The 21,297-nt window shown below is 28.3% G+C and overlaps 1 protein-coding gene across 1 annotated transcript in view; it reads left to right on the top strand.

Moving 5' to 3' along the window:
• The window catches only part of RhoGAP93B (MyTH4 and RhoGAP_KIAA1688 domain-containing protein RhoGAP93B), a 73,297-nt gene extending 54,471 nt beyond the window's left edge, over window positions 1-18,826 (top strand). The window contains exons 4-17 of the mRNA XM_075289452.1: window positions 5,051-5,121; window positions 6,399-6,594; window positions 6,773-7,098; window positions 7,179-7,999; window positions 8,060-8,218; window positions 8,299-8,597; window positions 8,690-9,404; window positions 9,537-9,742; window positions 9,836-9,979; window positions 12,878-13,058; window positions 13,128-13,244; window positions 15,791-15,914; window positions 15,981-16,135; window positions 17,703-18,826. Coding sequence (XP_075145567.1) covers window positions 5,051-5,121; window positions 6,399-6,594; window positions 6,773-7,098; window positions 7,179-7,999; window positions 8,060-8,218; window positions 8,299-8,597; window positions 8,690-9,404; window positions 9,537-9,742; window positions 9,836-9,979; window positions 12,878-13,058; window positions 13,128-13,244; window positions 15,791-15,914; window positions 15,981-16,135; window positions 17,703-17,927 — 3,739 coding nt within the window. The 3' untranslated portion in view covers window positions 17,928-18,826. The remainder of the gene's footprint in view (window positions 1-5,050; window positions 5,122-6,398; window positions 6,595-6,772; window positions 7,099-7,178; window positions 8,000-8,059; window positions 8,219-8,298; window positions 8,598-8,689; window positions 9,405-9,536; window positions 9,743-9,835; window positions 9,980-12,877; window positions 13,059-13,127; window positions 13,245-15,790; window positions 15,915-15,980; window positions 16,136-17,702) is intronic.
• Window positions 18,827-21,297: the final 2,471 nt, after the last annotated feature.

The raw sequence follows: 21,297 nt of genomic DNA, 5'->3' as shown, positions 1-21,297 counted from the left end.
TCATCATGAATAGACTTACTAACGAGCAACGCTTGCAAATCATTGAATTTTATTACCAAAATCAGTGTTCGGTTCGAAATGTGTTTATCGACAAATTTTGTTCAGCGATGAGGCTCATTTCTGGTTGAATGGCTACGTAAATAAGCAAAATTGCCGCATTTGGAGTGAAGAGCAACCAGAAGCCGTTCAAGAACTGCCCATGCATCCCGAAAAATGCACTGTTTGGTGTGGTTTGTACGCTGGTGGAATCATTGGACCGTATTTTTTCAAAGATGCTGTTGGACGCAACGTTACGGTGAATGGCGATCGCTATCGTTCGATGCTAACAAACTTTTTGTTGCCAAAAATGGAAGAACTGAACTTGGTTGACATGTGGTTTCAACAAGATGGCGCTACATGCCACACAGCTCGCGATTCTATGGCCATTTTGAGGGAAAACTTCGGAGAACAATTCATCTCAAGAAATGGACCGGTAAGTTGGCCACCAAGATCATGCGATTTGACGCCTTTAGACTATTTTTTGTGGGGCTACGTCAAGTCTAAAGTCTACAGAAATAAGCCAGCAACTATTCCAGCTTTGGAAGACAACATTTCCGAAGAAATTCGGGCTATTCCGGCCGAAATGCTCGAAAAAGTTGCCCAAAATTGGACTTTCCGAATGGACCACCTAAGACGCAGCCGCGGTCAACATTTAAATGAAATTATCTTCAAAAAGTAAATGTCATGGACCAATCTAACGTTTCAAATAAAGAACCGATGAGATTTTGCAAATTTTATGCGTTTTTTTTAAAAAAAAAGTTATCAAGCTCTTAACAAATCACCCTTTATAACATTGCCTCCTTTTAACTTGATACATGTTGGCCAAATATGCTCGAATTTTTTACTCTATAGAAATAAAATTTTGCAAAAATTTCCTATAAAAATAAAATTTTTTAAAAATGTTCTATAAAAATTTTCAAAAATTTTCTATTGAAATAAAATGTTGATATAATTTTCTGTAAAAATAAAATTTTGAGAGAATTTTGAATAGAAATAAAAATTTTCTTTAGAAATAAAATTTGTCAAAAATAAAATTTTTTAAAACAATTTCTATAGAAATAAAATATTTCGAAATTTTCTATAGAAATAAAACTTTTCAAAAATTTTCTATAGAAATAAAAGTTTTCAAAAAAAATTTTTTTTTAAATAAAATTTTTAAAAAAATTTCTATAGAAACAAAATTTTTCAAAAATTTTCTATAGAATTTACATTCTTCAAAAAATTTCAATACAAATAAAATTTTTCAAAAAAGTTCTATAAATCTGAAATTTTTGAAAAAATTGTATTTTTATTGAAACTTTTCAAAAAATTTTATTTCTATAGAATATGTAAAATATTTTTGAAAAAAAATATTTTTATAGAATATTTTTGAAAATTGTTATGGAAAATTTTCAAAAATTTGTATTTCTATTGAAACTTTTCAAAAATTTGTACTTCTATAGAAATTTTTTAAAAAATTTTAGCTCAATAGAAAATTTTCGAAAATTTGTATTTCTCTTGAAACTTTTCAAAAATTTGTACTTCTATAGAATTTTTTTGAAAAAATTTATTTCTATAGAAATTTTTTAAAAAATTTTATCTCAATAGACAATTTTTGAAAAATTGTATTTCTATTGAAATTTTTTGAAAAATTTTATTTCTACAGAAAATGTTTGCAAACTTTTATTTTTATAGGAAATTTTCGAAAAATGCCATATCTTCAAAATTTTTCTATACAAATAAAATTTTACCAAAATGTTCTATAAATCTGAAATTTTTGAAAATTTTTTCTATAGATATGAAATTTTTCGAAAATTTTCCATAGAAATACAAATTTTCGAAAATTTTCCATAGAAACAAAAGTTTGCAAACATTTTCTGTAGAAATAAAATTTTTCAAAAAATTTCTATTGAGATAAAATTTTTCAAAATTTTTACAAATTTTTGAAAAGTTTCAATAGAAATACAAATTTTCGAAAATATTCAATAGAATATAAATTTTTGAAAATTTTGCATAACATTTATGAAAAATATTCTATAAAAATAATTTTTTTCTAAAATTTTCTATAGATATGACACTTTTCAAACATACAGAAATAAAATTTTTTGAAAAGTTTCAATAGAAATACAAATTTTCGAAAATATTCAATATAAAACTTTCCATAGAAATTAAATTTTTCAAATATATTCTATAGAAATTTTTCAAACATATTCTATAGATATGAAATTTTTCTACAGAAATAAAATTATTCAACAATTTTTCAAATATTTTCTATACATATAAAATTTTTCGAAAAATTTCTATAGATATAAAATTTTTCAAAAATTTCTATAGTTATAAAATTTTTCAAAAATGTCCTTTAGATACAAAATTTTTCGAAAAATTTCTATAGATATAAAATTTGTCGAAAAATTGCTATAAATATACAATTTTTCGAAAAAAATTCTATAGATATAAAATTTTTCAAAAATTTCCTATAGATACAAAATTTTTCCAAAATGTTCTATAGCAATAACATTTTTCAAACATTTTCTATAGAAATACATTTTTTCAAAAATTTCCTATAGATATGAAAATTTTCTATAGAAATAAAATTTTTCCAACATTTTCTATACAAAAGAAAGAATTGTTTTAAAAAATAAAATTTTTTAAAACAATTTCTATAGAAATAAAATATTTCGAAATTTTCTATAGAAATAAAACTTTTCAAAAATTTTCTATAGAAATAAAAGTTTTCAAAAAAATTTTTTTTTTAATAAAATTTTTAAAAAAATTTCTATAGAAAAAAAATTTTTCAAAAATTTTCTATAGAATTTACATTCTTCAAAAAATTTCAATACAAATAAAATTTTTCAAAAAAGTTCTATAAATCTGAAATTTTTGAAAAAATTGTATTTCTATTGAAACTTTTCAAAAAATTTTATTTCTATAGAATATGTAAAATATTTTTGAAAAAAAATATTTTTATAGAATATTTTTGAAAATTGTTATGGAAATTTTTCAAAAATTTGTATTTCTATTGAAACTTTTCAAAAATTTGTACTTCTATAGAAATTTTTTAAAAAATTTTAGCTCAATAGAAAATTTTCGATACTTTTCAAAAATTTGTACTTCTACAGAATTTTTTTGAAAAAATTTATTTCTATAGAAATTTTTTAAAAAATTTTATCTCAATAGACAATTTTTGAAAAATTCTATTTCTATTGAACTTTTTTGAAAAATTTTATTTCTACAGAAAATGTTTGCAAACTTTTATTTTTATAGGAAATTTTCGAAAAATGCCATATCTTCAAAATTTTTCTATACAAATAAAATTTTACCAAAATGTTCTATAAATCTGAAATTTTTGAAAATTTTTTCTATAGATATGAAATTTTTCGAAAATTTTCCATAGAAATACAAATTTTCGAAAATTTTCCATAGAAACAAAAGTTTGCAAACATTTTCTGTAGAAATAAAATTTTTCAAAAAATTTCTATTGAGATAAAATTTTTACAAATTTTTGAAAGGTTTCAATAGAAATACAAATTTTCGAAAATATTCAATAGAATATAAATTTTTGAAAATTTTGCATAACATTTATGAAAAATATTCTATAAAAATAATTTTTTTCTAAAATTTTCTATAGATATGACACTTTTCAAACATACAGAAATAAAATTTTTTGAAAAGTTTCAATAGAAATACAAATTTTCGAAAATATTCAATATAAAACTTTCCATAGAAATTAAATTTTTCAAATATATTCTATAGAAATTTTTCAAACATATTCTATAGATATGAAATTTTTCTACAGAAATAAAATTATTCAACAATTTTTCAAATATTTTCTATACATATAAAATTTTTCGAAAAATTTCTATAGATATAAAATTTTTCAAAAATTTCTATAGTTATAAAATTTTTCAAAAATGTCCTTTAGATATAAAATTTTTCGAAAAATTTCTATAGATATAAAATTTGTCGAAAAATTGCTATAAATATACAATTTTTCGAAAAAAATTCTATAGATATAAAATTTTTCAAAAATTTCCTATAGATACAAAATTTTTCCAAAATGTTCTATAGCAATAACATTTTTCAAACATTTTCTATAGAAATACATTTTTTCAAAAATTTCCTATAGATATGAAAATTTTCTATAGAAATAAAATTTTTCCAACATTTTCTATACAAAAGAAATTTTTCAAAAATTTTCTATAAAAATAAAATTTTGCAAAGCAATTTCTATAGAAAAAAAATTTGTCAAATATTTTCTATATAAATAAAGATTTTCAAAAATTGCTATAGATATAAATTTTTCGAAAAATTTATATAGATATAAAAATTTTCGAAAATTTTCTACTGCAATAACAATTTCAAACATTTTCTATAGAAATAACATTTTTCAATAATTTTCTATAGAAATCAAAATTTTCAAAAATGTTCTATAGAAATAAAATTTTTCAAAAATGTTCTATAGAAATAAAATTTTTCAGAAATTTTCTATAAAAATAAAAATTTTTAAAAATTTTTCTGTAGAAATAAAATGTCGACAGAATTTTTTATAGAAATAAAATTTTGACGTGGCCCTAAACCTCTACGTCTTCATTTCCATACCCCTTCACATCATCATTTATCGTAAAAAGGCTTAGCGTACAAAAATTCCTGATTAATTTCCAATTATAACAGATATTATTTCGTTCCTTTCTTCCGTGGTTAGCTTTAATCTAGTGTGGTCATAGCTAAAGATAACAGGCTTTGTGGTTACAGGTTTTATTTGAAACACTTGTGCTCTTTGAAGTAGTGTTTGGGGATCCTAACCACATTGGAGAGGTGTTGGTGGCCACTAGTTTCCATTTAGACACTTGAGTTTTTTGTACCTCTAGGTTTTATTTTGGAAATTGAAGTGTTTCTGTTTTTTTTTTGCATATTCTCATTTAGTTTGTTGGCTTTCTGTTTGTTTGTGGTTCGTTTGTATTTTCTTCATGATTTCAATATACTTAAAAATTCTTTTTACTCTTCTGTTTTTTTTTTTTTTTTTGTATTTTAGCGTTGGTACGGGTGATTCATCTCGCTCCATGGATATACAACAAATTTCACAATCATCAAGACGTTCACAAGGTATGTATGGTTGTTGACCAACAACAATCGGGATGTTGGGACTATGGGATAAGTATGTGAGGTTGCCTGCTAAGATGGATATATCGTCTTTTCGATATGAATTTATTTTTTTGGTGGAATGAAAATGATATTCAGTTTAATGCTGATATTTGTTTTGCATACACCAAGCAAAGTATAATGAAGAATTTACATGAGAACTTTGTTTATTTTGCAGAAATCTTTTATGGCATTTGAGAATGTTGTCGACTTGAAACGATGCAAATTCTTATTTTAGTTGTCGAAAATGTCTTTGTATGAAGATCTGGTTTTAGGTGTATCTTTTTCTAGCTACGTGTCACATATCATAAAGGGGAAATTCTTAGGAATTTTTTAAGTCTCTTTCAGCAACTATTGTACAAGAGAGGTCCCACATTATTATCGGGGTGGTGAATTTCTCTCCCTATATATGAGAGATTTTTGCCTTCTATTGCTCAACAACTGATCTCATTGTAGATAGTAAATGATACAAATACAAATAGAGATAATAAATGAGACAAATCCATTAAGAGAATAAATGAGAGAAATCAGAATTCCCTTTTTATCGGTACTGGAATGAGCCCTCTCTTTGTATGAGAGAAATTCACCATCTATGACAGAAGTTCCTGAGAAAAATTCTCTATTGCATGACAAATGATCTCTTTGAATGAATTATGATCACCTCCTAGAGCAAATTTTTACTTTTGGATGGGGAGAACGCAACATGTTTGCCTCAAAAAGTTTGTTTTTTCGTCGAATATAAAATGTTTGTCGAAATCAGATACTTAATGTCAAAGAAGATAACATGGTTACGACAAACATGTTACCGTCCACGAATATGTTGATCCTTCCGGTATTCAAACATGTTTCAAAAGCAAAATTTTTAATTTTGATGCTTGACGCCACCATGCTATATATTCTCGCATATTATGTATCGACAAGCAATTTTTGGTTGGAAACCCAAATTTTTTGCGGCAAAAATGTTCCATCGGGCTACCACTATACCTAACCTAAAAATATCAAAACCGAATTTGAAGTTTACAAAAATCTCGTCTTCGATTTTCCGACAAAAAATATCGAATAGTCTAAAGGCCGATTTTCGAGTTAGGTATTCCCATTATGACTTAATGGGTTTATATAATTCTTCGTCATGATATACCAATCTGTCCAATTATTCCATATTTCAAATTTTAATTATTTTCCATATCAATGTTTAGAGGAAAGTTTAAAATTCTTCTGACCTCTTTCCCTTTCCATTACAGACTCATATAATCATTTCAAAGAATCGGGTAAATCGAGTGATTCTAGTCTATCCAGTATGCATGGCTATCGACGATTCAACGATGATCATATAACTGGTGGCGGTGGAGGAGGCAGTCCGGGTATGGCTAGCCCCAATGAAAGTTTACGAGTGGGATCATTGCAAAAACATCGTAGCCGCAAAGAGGGCAGTGGAAGGTGAGTTAGGTTACGTGTGTGTTTGTTTGCTTGGTGGTTTAGAAAACGCTAAACAATCAATTGATAAATATGATTGAATTCAATTTAATTCATGAGCATTTGTTTCTTCCAACCCTATCATCCATCCATCCAACGAATCATTGTGTATGCGTCCATCCATGGTAACCCCCCATTTTAGTTTTGATATGCTGCAAGAGAGTATGAGCTCGCATAATATACCTCATATGGGCAGTAGTGGTGGTCAAAGACAGCATCATCATAGTCGATCCAATGAAATGAGTTCACCGACAATGCACACATCGGCGGCATTAATGGCACAGAATAAGAAGAAAATCTCACCGGATGCTCATCATTTGCAGCAGCAGCCGCAGCAACAACAATATCCCCCATCACCACAGCCATATAATTCGCAACAACGTGGAGGTTCCATTGGAGGTGGCAGTACTACGGGAAGTGTTGGCAGTAAATCATCATCGACACGGGCTATGGAATATGGTGGAAGTGGTAAAGTTTCTGTTGTTTTTTCATATTTATTGAGAATCCTTTAACTAATCCTTGATTATATTGTTTTTCTCACTCGACAGAACGTGAACGTGATTACAAAGTTGCTTTGGCCAGATCGGGTAGCTTTATGTCTTCGTCAATAAACCCCTCGGCGGCTGGCCATCATAGTAAATCCTATAGGCGTTCAGCGGCTGAGGCTAATGGTACAACTCCCCACATTGGTGTGATTGGTGGTAGTGGGGGTGGTAATGGAGGCAATGGAGGAGCGGCTAGTGATGATTCCATGCATGAAAAATATTTCAAATCTGTGGAAAATACGCCACTCTCACGCCGTCGCCACACTACCACACCCAAAGGCTCCAGTGGTGCCGCAAGTGCTAGCAGTGGTCATGGCACTGGCGGCAGCGCCGGCAGTAATATAAAACATTCTAGTGACTCTTCACCCCAAAGTCCCATTAGTCCTCACAACAATAAGAATAAACCACTAAAGGCATCGTCCAATATCTTGGGTGATCGGGGAGGGGTTATGGCACCACCTATGCTCCATTCACCAGGAGGACATTCAACGTGTTCGGGACCACCACCTACATCTAGTCATACGCACTACAAACAAGATTCATCCTGTAGTCTGGAGCTTTTGAATCTTGATCGTCTTTCTCTGAGAGAAGGAGGTGGAAGCTCCAATAAGACTACATCACCACATTTAAGTGATATAACCGGACATGTGTCCACCAATAATATGACTTCGAAAAATTTCCCCTCATCCGATAATATAGGTATGATGACCCATTCCTCGAGGGGTTCCAATGATTCTCGAGGCAAGCACAAGACATCAAATACTGGATCATGGTCACAGCATCAAGATAATCATAGATCTAGAGGTCATAATTCCATGAGTTTGGTAAGAATAGAATATTCCCAGAAATTTCACAGAGTTATTATACTCATCTCTACATTTTAGGAAAAGCATTCGCGCCATTCAAATGATTATTATCATCATCATGATAATAAACGTGATACCCGTAAAGCCAAAGACAGACACAATCACTTGCATGCCGATAATAGTGATGTGGAATATGATAATGGTAATATATCACCCTTGTACAGTAACTGGGATACGGTAAGTTTACCAAAAACAAACCACAACCAAATCCATTCTGTAGTAAAAAAAAATAATTTGTTTGCTCTCTACGCTTCCAGGAAATGCAAGAGCATTTATTGCCTTTGAAACACTATATTCTCGAACAAGCCAAATTATCGGGACGTTATGTCTTCGGGGATCCCATTGACTCGGATTCCTATCATTCGGACAGTCAATCGGAACAATCACTGTCGGGTCATGAACCCGACAATGAGGATTCCGATGGAGGTTCAGATACACATGGTGGCTATTTGGAGCACAATTATGGTATGATCGAAGACTATGCTAATATGGGAGATAGTGTATCATATTATGCTTATCAATATCCTCCATATGATCCAGCAGGCCGGGAGGAAATGTAAGTGAGAGTGTTTTATATAGAAAAAAAAAAAACAATCAAAATCTCTAAACTATAAAACGCTAAAATGTTTATTTTCTTTTCTCTTCTAGTTCGGATAATGTGGAAGCTGTTCTAGAGGGTGTGGGTTCTGGTGGTAATGATTCCTCCTCGGGACAAAAATCCAAACCTCGTTATCAATTTTCATATTATGATACAGCTACAACACACACGCCATCCACTCTAAATCATCAACAACAATCGCATCATCATCATCCACAATCGCACCAGCAAACAACACCATCATCTCAGCCAACACCTCCAGCACAACAACCAGTACACCAACAACTCTATTCGAATGCTCCTCCCCTACCACCTGGCCATCCCTCGTCATCTGCCTCTCATCATCATCTACAATTGGATACGAGCGATAGGTCAAAACAATCACAAACACTACCTTCACCAAATCGTCAAATATCTCGCATAGCACAAAATTCCCAAGATAGTGGTACGGGTATTGGGGGTCGTCTACCAATGCCTCCACCCCATCAATATAATCGTGAAGATGGAGCGACTACAAATAATAGTGGTAATCATCATAGCATTGGTATTGGTTCCAATATTGTTGGTGGTAGTATGATGCGTCGACCATTACCACCACCAAATTTGAAACCCACAATACAACAGATATTTCCTCCATCGGAGCGACCACCGCCAAATATCAGTGGTGGTGGACTGACAACATTGGCATGTATGAAGGAATGTGATATTGAAAAATTTGCAGCGGATAATTTAAATTTACACTCAAAGGGTATCTTTCGCAAAAAGGTAGGTCGCCAGATTTTCTTTCCGGTTTTTTTGAGGTTATACAAGCTGTAAAGGATCGAGCAAAGATGATATTTTTTTTTGTCCTAATATCCTTATAACCTATTTTATTTTTCAATCATTTTCTTTTTTCAGTCTTCCGTACGCGATATGTTAAGTTGGACATCCGAGGCTATTAGCCGTCCAATGTTGGCATTATCCCGTGATAAAAACGATAAGAAATCTGCCATTGAACTATTTAAACTGGTGCAAATCTATATGGGCGATCGTAAGGCTAGAGCTGGTATGAGTTTAAATTCTGTTGCGATTGATATAATAACAGCTGCATTGCCACAACAACAGTAAGTTTATATTAGCATCTATGCAAAAACAGAAAATAAATAAAGTGCCTCCCATTTTTATAATTGTTTCTCTTCTCTTTGTTTTCCTTTTAGATTACGGGATGAGCTATACGTACAACTATGCCGTCAAACTACAGAGAATCCTAAACGTGATTCATTAATACGAGGATGGGAATTAATGGCTATATGTTTGTCATTTGTTCCACCATCACCAACTTTCCAACCAACCTTATTGAAGTAAGTTTTGCAGCAGGCTTCTCTTTGTGTAAATTGTGTTTGATTGACCTTAAGAAATAGAGAAAGAGGGATATGAATTGAATTGGCAATAGAATTTCAGGAATATTGAGAGCAGATTTAGGGATATTCCAGTCATTTGCAATTACTTCACAATCACTACCACCAAAATTGAAAATAAGAGAAATTTTCATTTATTTAAATATAAAGGAAAATTTCTCATGGATATCGAGACGTTTAGAAAGAAAGTTTTTAGATCGACCTAGTTTTGGCCTTACCTAGAAATGGGTCTGGCTTTGCGGGTATCACGTTTATTATCATGGATGATTTGATGGTGGCAAAGGAAAAGAGATATGTTTGTACGAATTTATTTCGGCATAAGCCGGCTATCATGTAAAACCTTTTTTCGGAAGGTTCAAGTGTGGTTCTCTTTTGGGGTTAGTGAACAGTCTGAATTTATTCTGATAATTGGTTGATAGTTTTGCTGCAAGTAGAGGATGCTGATGAGGAATGTGGTAATACCGAAACGTGCGTCCATTCAACCATCTTGCAGTCTATAGGGCTTTGTCCAAATAAATTTGACAAACATTCTTTTCCTCTGTTGTTTAAGCTACATTTGTAGTTTAGTCAATGAATGGTTTTAAGCTGAAATCAAAAACAACAACAATGATTAAAGGAAAAAAACCAACAATAACAAAACAAAACGAATGAAAATTTTATTTCAATAGAAAATTTTATTTCTAAAGAAAATTTTATTTCTATAGAAAAATTTATTTCTATAGAAAATTTTGTGAAAATTTTATTTCTATAGAAATTTTTTTCAAAATTTTATTACTATAGAAAAATTTGCCAAAATTTTATTTCTATAAATATTTTCTCAAAATTTTATTTCTATAAAAAATTTCTCAAAATTTTATTTCTATAGAAAATTTTCTCAAAATTTTATTTTTATAGAAAATTTTGTCAAAATTTTATTTCTATAGAAAATGTTGTCAAAATTTTTTTTCTATAGAAAACTTTCTCTAAATTTTATATCTATAATTTTTTTTTTCAACATTTTATTTCTATAGGAAATTTTGTCAAAATTTCATTCCTTCAAGTTTGTCAAAATTTTATTTCTATAGAAAATTTTGTCCAAATTGTATTTCTATAAAAAATTTTCTCAATATTTTATTTCTATAAAAATTTTTCTCAATATTTTATTTCTATTAAAAATTTTCTCAAAATTGTATTTCTATAAAAATTTTCTCAAAATTTTATTTCTATTGAAAAATTTCTCAAAATTTTATTTCTATAGGAAATTTTGTCAAAATTTTATTTCTATAGGAAATTTTGTCAAAATTTTATTTCTATAGGAAATTTTGTCAAAATTTTATTTCTATATAAACTTTTTTCAAAAATTTATTTCTAAAGAAAATTTTGTCAAAATATTATTTCTTTAGAAAATTTTGTCAAAATTTTATTTCTTTAGAAAATTTGTCAAAATTTTATTTTTATATAAAATTTTATCAAAATTTTATTTCTATAGAATTTTGTCAAAATATTATTTCTATAGAAAATTTTGTCCAAATTTTATTTCTATAGAAAATTTTCTCACAGTTGTATTTCTATAAAAAATTTTCTCAAAATTTTATTTCTATAAAAAATTTTCTCAAAATTTTATTTCTATAAAAAATGTTCTCAAAATGTTATTTCTATAAAAAATTTTCAATAGAAATAATTATTTCTATAGAAAATTTTTGAAAAATTTTATTTTTATAGGAAATTTGTGAAAAATTTTATTTCTATATAAATAATATAATTCTATATAAATAATATAAAACAATTTTGTCAAAATTTTATTTATAAACAAAATTTTGTCAACATTTTATTTCTTGAGGAAGTTTCTGAAGTACTTCTAAGTAGGCATCAAGAATTCTACCAAACAGTAAGAAATCTACCCTTTTTGGTAGAATTCTGCCAACTGTGGCAACCTTAGTCATCATACCTCTATTATCGGATGAGGGGAAATATTTCGAAGTCTTATTATTGGTGGACACATGGCCCGTTATATCACTTAAATGTGGTGAAGTAGTCTTATTGGAGCTTCCACCTCCTTCTCTCAGAGAAAGACGATCAAGATTCAAAAGCTCCAGATTTCAAAAATAATCTGGTAGTGTAGTGAGTGAGAATGAATAGATGTAGGTGGTGCAACCGTACACATTGAATGGCCTCCTGCACCCAGAGAAGGAATATGATCACCTCAAACATATTTCAAGAGCAAAATGTTATTTTTGGATGGTGACCATGTAGCATGTTTGACGCAATCATTTTATTTTCTCCGAAATTATGTATTTGATTTCGGCAAGCATGTTATGTTTGGCGAGAAAATAAAATTTTTGAGACAAACATGTTACATGGTCACCATCCAAATATAACATTTTGCTCCTGAAACATGTTTGAGGTGATCATATTCCTTCTCTGCGTGTGGTGAATGGAGCATATGTGCCATCATCCCGATCGCCTAAGATATTAGGCGATGCCTTTAGAGGTTTATTCTTATTGTTGTGAGGACTAAAGGGGCTTTGGGGTGAAGAGTCACTAGAATGTTTCATATTACAGCCGGCGTTACGGCCAGTGCCATGACCACTACTAGCACTTGCGGCCTATTGGTGTAGTAGTATAGCGACGGCGTGAGAATGACGTATTTGCCACAGATATTTTTCATGCATGGAATCAGCCGCTCCTCCATTGCCTAAATTAGCAACCCCACTACCAATCAAATGTGAGGATTTGTGCTATTAGCTGGTGCGATGAAAAGGCTGCAAAGTTTAAAATGAAAATTCTCCTCCTATTCTCCTATTTTCATGTTATTTACTATTATTTCAAATTTTACCCATTTCCTTTCCATTATTTTTTCAGTTATGTCAATCGCCATAGAGATCCAACATTTGCTACCTCTTTCCCAGAGGTAGGTAAATGGCCCATTCATGTTCAGATATCACATTATGCCACAGTTTGCTGTAGACGTTTAGATCGCATTGGTAGCCGTGGTAGAAGGCAAGCTAAGAAGCCAACCGAAGATGAAGTGGAACAGTCTAGAGTAAGTGATAGTGGAATATAATTTTTTATATCAAATAGCTAATTTAATTAATTAATTTAATTTTTATAGAATCATATTTTACGCAATAGCATGTTTGGTAATACCATTGAGGAGGTTATGTTATTGCAAAAAGATAAATTTCCATTCCGTAAATTACCTTGGATACAAACTACACTATCGGAACATGTAAGTAAATGCAATAAAACATGCAGAAAAAAACATTTAAAGAAATTTTCAATTTTAAATAAAAAATGTAAAGAAATCTTTGAAGAAACTTTTTTATTTTATTTCAATTTAATTTTTTAGTTTCTGTCACGTATCTAATTGCAAATGATTTTTAATAAAAATTCAATTTAATTTTATTTAAATTAATGATTTCTTTTTAAATTTTATATTTTTCTGTACATTAAAAAAAAAGAAAAGAAAAACACAAACAAAGATAAAAGGAAACACTAAAGCCAATTTAACTTTATTTTAGTTCCCGGAAATTATTATATTTTAGTTAAAATTTCCCTATATAAGAATGTTTCATTCACTTTAAAAAAAGGCATTTAAAGAAATTTTTAAAAAATAAAAACTTTACATGTAAAAAATATATTTAAAAAAATATATATTAATTTAATTTTATTGTTTAGTTTCTGTCACGTATTTAATTGCAAGTTGTTTTTTAATTAAAATTCAATTTAATTATACCCTGCTCCACACTGTGGAACAGGGTATTATAAGTTAGTGCATATGTTTGCAACACCCAGAAGGAGACGAGATAGACACATGGTGTCTTTGGCAAAAATGCTCAGGGTGGGCTCCTGAGTCGATATAGCGATGTCCGTCTGTCCGTCTGTCCGTGAACACATTTTTGTAATCAAAGTCTAGGTCGCAGTTTTAGTCCAATCGACTTCAAATTTGGCACAAGTATGTGTTTTGGCTCAGAATAGATCCCTATTGATTTAGGAAGAAATCGGTTCAGATTTAGATATAGCTCCCATATATATATTTCGCCCGATATGGACTTATATGGCCCCAGAAGCCAGAGTTTTACCCCAATTTGGTTGAAATTTTGCACAGGGAGTAAAATTAGCATTGTAGCTATGCGTGCCAAATTTGGTTGAAATCGGTTCAGATTTAGATATAGCTCCCATATATAGCTTTCGCCCGATTTACACTCATATGACCACAGAGGCCAATTTTTTGCTCCGATTTAGTTGAAATTTTGCACAGGGAGTAGAATTAGCATTGTAGCTATGCGTGCCAAATTTGGTTGAAATCGGTTCAGATTTAGATATAGCTCCAATATATAGCTTTCGGCCGATTTACACTCATATGACCACAGAGGCCAATTTTTTGCTCCGATTTAGTTGAAATTTTGCACAGGGAGTAGAATTAGCATTGTAGCTATGCGTGCCAAATTTGGTTGAAATCGGTTCAGATTTAGATATATCTCCCATATATAGCTTTCGCCCGATTTACACTCATATGACCACAGAGGCCAATTTTTAACTCCGATTTAGTTGAAATTTTGCACAGGGAGTAGAATTACCATTGTTGCTATGCGTGCCAAATTTGGTTGAAATCGGTTCAGATTTAGATATTAGTCCCATATATAGCTTTCGCCCGATTTACACTCATATGACCACAGAGGCCAATTTTTAACTCTGATTTAGTTGAAATTTTGCACAGGGAGTAGAATTACCATTGTTGCTATGTGTGACAAATTTGGTTGAAATCGGTTCAGATTTAGATATAGCTCCCATATATATGTTTTTTTTTTAATTTCGACAAAAATGGTCAAAATACCAACATTTTCCTTGTAAAATCGCCGCTGCTTAGTCGAAAAGTTGTAAAAATGACTCTAATTTTCTTAAACTTCTAATACATATATATCGAGCGATAAATCATAAATAAACTTTTTGAAGTTTTCTTAAAATTGCTTCAGATTTAAACGTTTCCCATATTTTTTACTAACATTGTGTTCCACCCTAGTGCATTAGCCGACTTAAATTTTGAGTCTATAGATTTTGTAGAAGTCTATCAAATTCTTCCAGATCGAGTGGTATTTAAATGTATGTATTTGGGACAAACCTTTATATATAGCCCCGCAACACATTTGACGGATGTGATATGGTATCGAAAATTTAGATCTACAAAGTGGTGCAGGGTATAATATAGTCGGCTTTAGACTTTCCTTACTTGTTTTAATTAAAAAACTGATTATTTTTTCAATTTTATATTTTTCTGTAAAAAACAAACAACCAAAGCCAATTTAACTTATTTTAGTTACCGGGCATTATTATGTTTTGGTTAAAATTTTCCAATATAAGAATGTTTCATTCACTTTAATAATTTTTATTTATTTTAGTAACGTGAAGTAAAAAAGCATTTAAAGAAATTTTTAATTTTAAATAAAAAATGTGCATATAAAAATATTAGAAAGAAATATTTTCATTTAATTTTATTGTTTAGTTTCTGTCACGTATTTTATTGCAAGTGATTTTTAATTAAAATTAAATTTAATTTAATTAAAATCAATTTAATTAAAGACCGATATATTTTTAAATTTTATATTTTTCTGTACATTAAAAAATAAAAAAAAAAAAAAAAACAAAAGCAAAACGAGACAGCCAATGTCTATAATTAGCCTACGTTTGGGTTCCTTTTTTTGTATTGTAATTTTTATGATTGAATAACCCCAAGATTTTATCTTACCATGCTCTTCTCTTTATTTTCTTATGCAGGTCCTTTTGCTTAATGGAAAACAAACAGAAGGTATATTTCGAGTATCGGCCGATGTTGATGAAGTCAATTGTTTGAAAAATCGTTTAGATCGGTGGGAAGTTCCTGATTATAAAAACACTATGGGTAATTTTTTTTCAGACATTGTTTTTGTGATGTTAATGCTAATTCATATTTATGTTTATTTTACAGTTGATGCTCATGCCCCTGCTAGTCTTTTGAAATTATGGTATCGTGAATTATACGATCCCCTAATACCCGATGAATTGTATGATGAATGTGTAAATACTGAGGATCCAGATAAAGCCAAAGCTATAGTTGATAGATTACCAGAATTAAATAAATTGGTAAGTTCAATTGGTTTGTTATAAAACAAAAAAAGACCCAAAATTAGTCAACTTGTCAACGATATATTTACAAAAAGAGGCTAATAAATTATTCCCGTATTCGTATTCGATTTTAGGGTCACGTGTTATCGGTGGAAAAGAGGTTGTATTTTCTGATTAATGTCCCAAGTTTGATTATCGGTCAGAAGGCAATGCCGTTAATGGTTAGGTTACGTTAGGTATAGAGCCAGGCCGATATTTCAGGCTAACTTAGAGTGTTCAGTTCATTGTCATACCACCGCGATGAACATCTCTCATATCACTGAGTAAAATAAAATTTTGACTAAATTTTCTATAGAAATAAAATGTTGACAAAACTTTCTATAGAAATAAAATTTTTCAAAAATTTTCTATAGAAATAAAATTTTGACAAAATTTTCTATAGAACTAAAATTTTGACATTTTCTGTAGAAATAAAATTTTGACAAAATTTTCTATAGAAATAAAATTTTGACAAAATTTTCTATAAAATAAAATTTTGACAAAATTTTCTATAGAAATAAAATTTTGACAAAATTTTCTATAAAATAAAATTTTGACAAAATTTTCTATAGAAATAAAATTTTGAGAAAATTTTCTATTGAAATAAAATTTTTCAAAAACTTTCTATAGAAATAAAATTTTTCAAAAATTTTCTGTAGAAATAAAATTTTGACAATATTTTCTGTAGAATTAGATTTTAACGAAATTTTTTTAAGAAATAAAATTTTTCAAAAATTTTCTATAGAAATAAAATGTTGACAAAATATGCTATAGAAATAATTTTTTTTCGAAAGTTTTCTATAAAAATAAAATTTTTCAAAAATTTTTTATAGAAATAAAATTTTTCAAAAATTTTCTTTAGAAATAACATTTTTCAAAAATTTTCTATAGAAATTAAATTTTTCAAAAATTTTCTATAGAAATAAAATTTTTCAAAAATTTTCTATAGAAATAAAATTTTTAAAAAAATTTTCTATAGAAATAAAATTTTTCAAAAATTTTCTATAGAAATAAAATTTTTCAAAAATTTTCTATAGAAATACAATTTTGACAAAATTTTCTATAAAAATAAAATTTTGACAAAATTTTCTATAGAAATAAAATTTTGACAAAATTTTCTATAGAAATAAAATTTTGAGAAAATTTTCAGTAGAAATAAAAATTTTACAAAATTTTTTATAGAAATAAAATTTTGAGAAAATTTTCTATAGAAATAAAATTTTGACAAAATTTTCAATAAAAATAAAATTTTGACCAAATTGTCTATAGAAATCTGATTTTGGGAAAAATTTTTATAGAAATAAAATTGTGACAAAATTTTCTATAGAAATCAAATTTTGACAAAATTTTCTATAAAAATAAAATTTTGAACAAATTTTCCATAGAAATAAAGTTTTGAACAAATTTTGGGTTTTTGGGGCTTGATATCTACTACTAATCTGCTCAGCTCTTGTTAAAAATTTTCCAAATGTCTTTCATTCTCTACAGCTGGGCCATTTTACCAATAATTTTATAATAAATTTTTATTTATTTTTTTTATTTTCAGGTTTTAACCTATTTAATACATTTCCTGCAGCAATTTTCCCATCCCGATGTGGTGAGTGCCACCAAAATGGATTCATCGAATTTGGCTATGGTATTTGCACCAAATTGTTTACGATGCACTTCTGATGATCCCAAAGTGATCTTGGAAAATGCCCGCAAAGAAATGTCATTTATGCGCACATTAATCCAACACATGGATACAACACATGTGGCCAATTTAGTGTAAATAAAAGTAAATATTTTTTTTTTATTAACTATAACAAAAAAACAATGATGAACGAACATGATTTTCTCGGAAAAATAATCGAATATAAAGAAAGAAAGCTAAAATGAAAAACCAAAGTATTTAGGAACAAAATCACACAATAACAAAAAATAAAACAAATACACAACAACTACAGAAATACTCCAACACAAATGATAGAGGAAACTAATTGCAAAAAAAGCATTAAAATTATACACAAACTATACTCAAAACAAAAAAGTATCAAAAAATAACAACAATTTATTATTACTATCCAAAGAATGTTGATTGCAATTTTATTTAGAACCTAGTAGTATTCCACAATTTTTTTTAATATTAACTACGAAAACAAAAAACGTAAAGTTTTCTTTTTATATGCAACCACAAAAATTTGGATATTTGAGACAGGTACCCTTTTTGTTAGACTTGAATGTAAGGAGAATGTATGATTAAGTAAAATGAAAGTCTGGAATAAGTCAAAGTGTATGCTAAGCATGGATTGTTAAAAAATTGATGGTAGAATACAGCAGTAACAACAACAACATTAATAATTATATTTACATGTCCTGTGTTTCGTAATTAGAGTTGTTCGTACATATATGTGTATACAGATACTGATAGATATATGTAATCATTAGATTTTATAAAAAAAAAATATTCTACTAGAAAATGTTGTTCTCCCCACCCTGTGTAAGACTATGTAACCTAGATTTTTACTCTGAACCGGCAATGAGCCCTATTTATCACAAATCTACGTTGAGTAAAATACTCCTCTCTGAACAATGTTTTTTTTTACATAAAACTCTTTTTCTCTAAAATTCTTTTTCTAACAACTTTCAGATGTTTTTGTTATTAAAAAAAAATTAATTTGACCAAGACTATAGGAATGTTTTAAATTATTTATTTTTATTTTTTTAGAGTTCCCTTTTGGGTTCGTGGATGTTATATTTATCGAACATTTAAAGATGTCACTTTTGAAAAAATCTAAAGAAAGCTTTTTCATTCACTCCTGAATAGACAAAATCAGCGATTGGAAGATCTGGATGGTATATTACATGTACGCTAGGTCTAGCCTCCCTACGGGAAATGGATCAAATACAGAACCGGTTGGATTGTCGTAGATTTGATTTCCGCCGGTTAACACCAGAACAAATAAATTTATGGCGATTTCGATTGGGAAAAAAGTCCAACATTCCCCAAATTGATTGCAAAATATGAAAAACAAAATTTTATTTCTATAGAAAATTTTGTTAAAATTTTATTTCTATAGAAAATTTTGACAGAATTCTATTTCTAAAGAAAATTTTATTTCTATAGAAAATTTTGGCAAAATTTTATTTCTATAGAAAATTTCGTCAAAATGTTATTTTTATAGAAAATTTTGACAAAATTTTATTTCTATAAAAAATTTTGTCACATTTTTATTTCTGTAGAAAATTTTCTCAAAATTTTATTTCTATAGAAAATTTTGTCAAAATTTTATTTCTATAGAAAATTTTGTCAAAATTTTATTTTTATTGAAAATTTTATCAAATTTTTTACTTCTATAGAAAATTTTGTCAAAATTTTATTTCTATAGAAAATTTTGTCAACATTTTATTTCTATAGAAAATTTTGTCAACATATTATTTCTATAGAAAATTTTGACAAAATTTTATTTCTATAGAAAATTTTGACAAAATTGTATTTCTATAGAAAATTTTGACAAAATTTGAAAAAATTTTATTTCTATAAAAATTTTTGTCACAATTTTATTTCTATAGAAAATTTTGGCAAAATTTTATTTCTATAGAAAATTTTGTCAAAATTTTATTTCTATAGAAAATTTTGTCACAATTTTATTTCTATAGACAATTTTGACAAAATTTTATTTCTATAGAAAATTTTTCAAAATATTATTTCTATAGAAAATTTTGTCAAAATTGTATTACTTTAGAAAACTTTTGACAACATTTTATTTCTATAGAAAATTTTCTCAAAATTTTATTTCTATAGAAAATTTAGTCAAAATTTAATTTCTATGAAAAATTTTATTTCTATAGAAAATTTTCGTAAAATTTTATATCTATAGAAAATGTTGTCAAAATTTTCTATAGAAAATATTGTCATTTTATTTCTATAGAAAATTTTCTCAAAATTTTATTTCTATAGAAAATTTTGGCAAATTTTTATTTGTATAGAAAATTTTCTCAAAATTGATCTACCAAAACATTTGGAATTCCACCAAACTACCAAACAGTAACAAATTTACCATTTTTGGTAGAACTCTACCAAGTGTGGCAACCGTGCGTGGATCACTCAAGGCAACATATTTTTTGCGAAACGAAAACGCCCTTAGGTGTAATGATCGACAGAAACTCCCCCAAGAATCTATTGTGTTCCTGCAAAATTGATGGCCCACCATTTCTATAGTTTCTTCATACTCATATTTTTGTCATAATGCCACTGTTGTCCCATTCTGGCTTTGGATACCTAACCATGTTGTACTACCCTTATTGATCTTTAACTTGTTGAGGTAAATAAGTACCAAGATCGAAGCTACATTGGGCCTGGATATTCTACATAATTGTAAATAATTGGATTCAAATAAAATTAATATTTGATTAATTTTTATTAAAACAAATTCATTGTTCATTACGGATTACTGTAGAAGTGTAGAAGAGGCAGGATGGTTAGGGCTTTTACTTGGGGACTTGGAGGTGTATCCAAATAATCCTGCAGTTAATTCCCTTCAACCGAAACATTTAGATTTGGTTGTGACACACTCAAATGTTATGCCGTAAAAAAAGATGCATACTTTTTGGCTGAGAGTAAATTGGATTATTTCACATATTCTAGAATTTCTAGAGTTAGATCAATTTTCTCAATTTTTGATTATTATAATATATATTTGGAATGAATTATAAATATTTAATTAATTTAAATTAATTTTGCAGAAATAAAATCGAGTTTAGTTTAATGGATTTATTGTTATAATGGATTTCTTTTATTGTTATGACACTCTCTTCATTAATACTTGTGAGAAAAAAATGTTGCATGCTTTTAGGCTGATTGTAATTTGTTTTCCTCAGCTCAAAAGAATCCCATATATTTATATATAATATAATTTACATGAAATTGAATCATTATTTTTTACATATATTCTTTAAACATCTAAAATTACATTACATATTGTATATTCTATTTTACTCCGTAAGTGTTCAGATAACCCCAACAAAACAAACGCATACGCATATATTCGTACAACTGTGACACATTTGAAGACCAAACGCAATTTTAAACTTCTTATCATATCTAAATCTCCTAAATCCCAATCTCTCTTATGACTTAGTTGTCTATCCAAAATAAAAAA

Source organism: Haematobia irritans, chromosome 1 (genome assembly GCF_050003625.1).
Source record: "Haematobia irritans isolate KBUSLIRL chromosome 1, ASM5000362v1, whole genome shotgun sequence".
NCBI classification, from domain to species: domain Eukaryota; kingdom Metazoa; phylum Arthropoda; class Insecta; order Diptera; family Muscidae; genus Haematobia; species Haematobia irritans.
The sequence above is the reverse complement of the archived record's forward strand: the minus strand, read 5'-3'. Positions and strand labels throughout refer to the sequence as shown.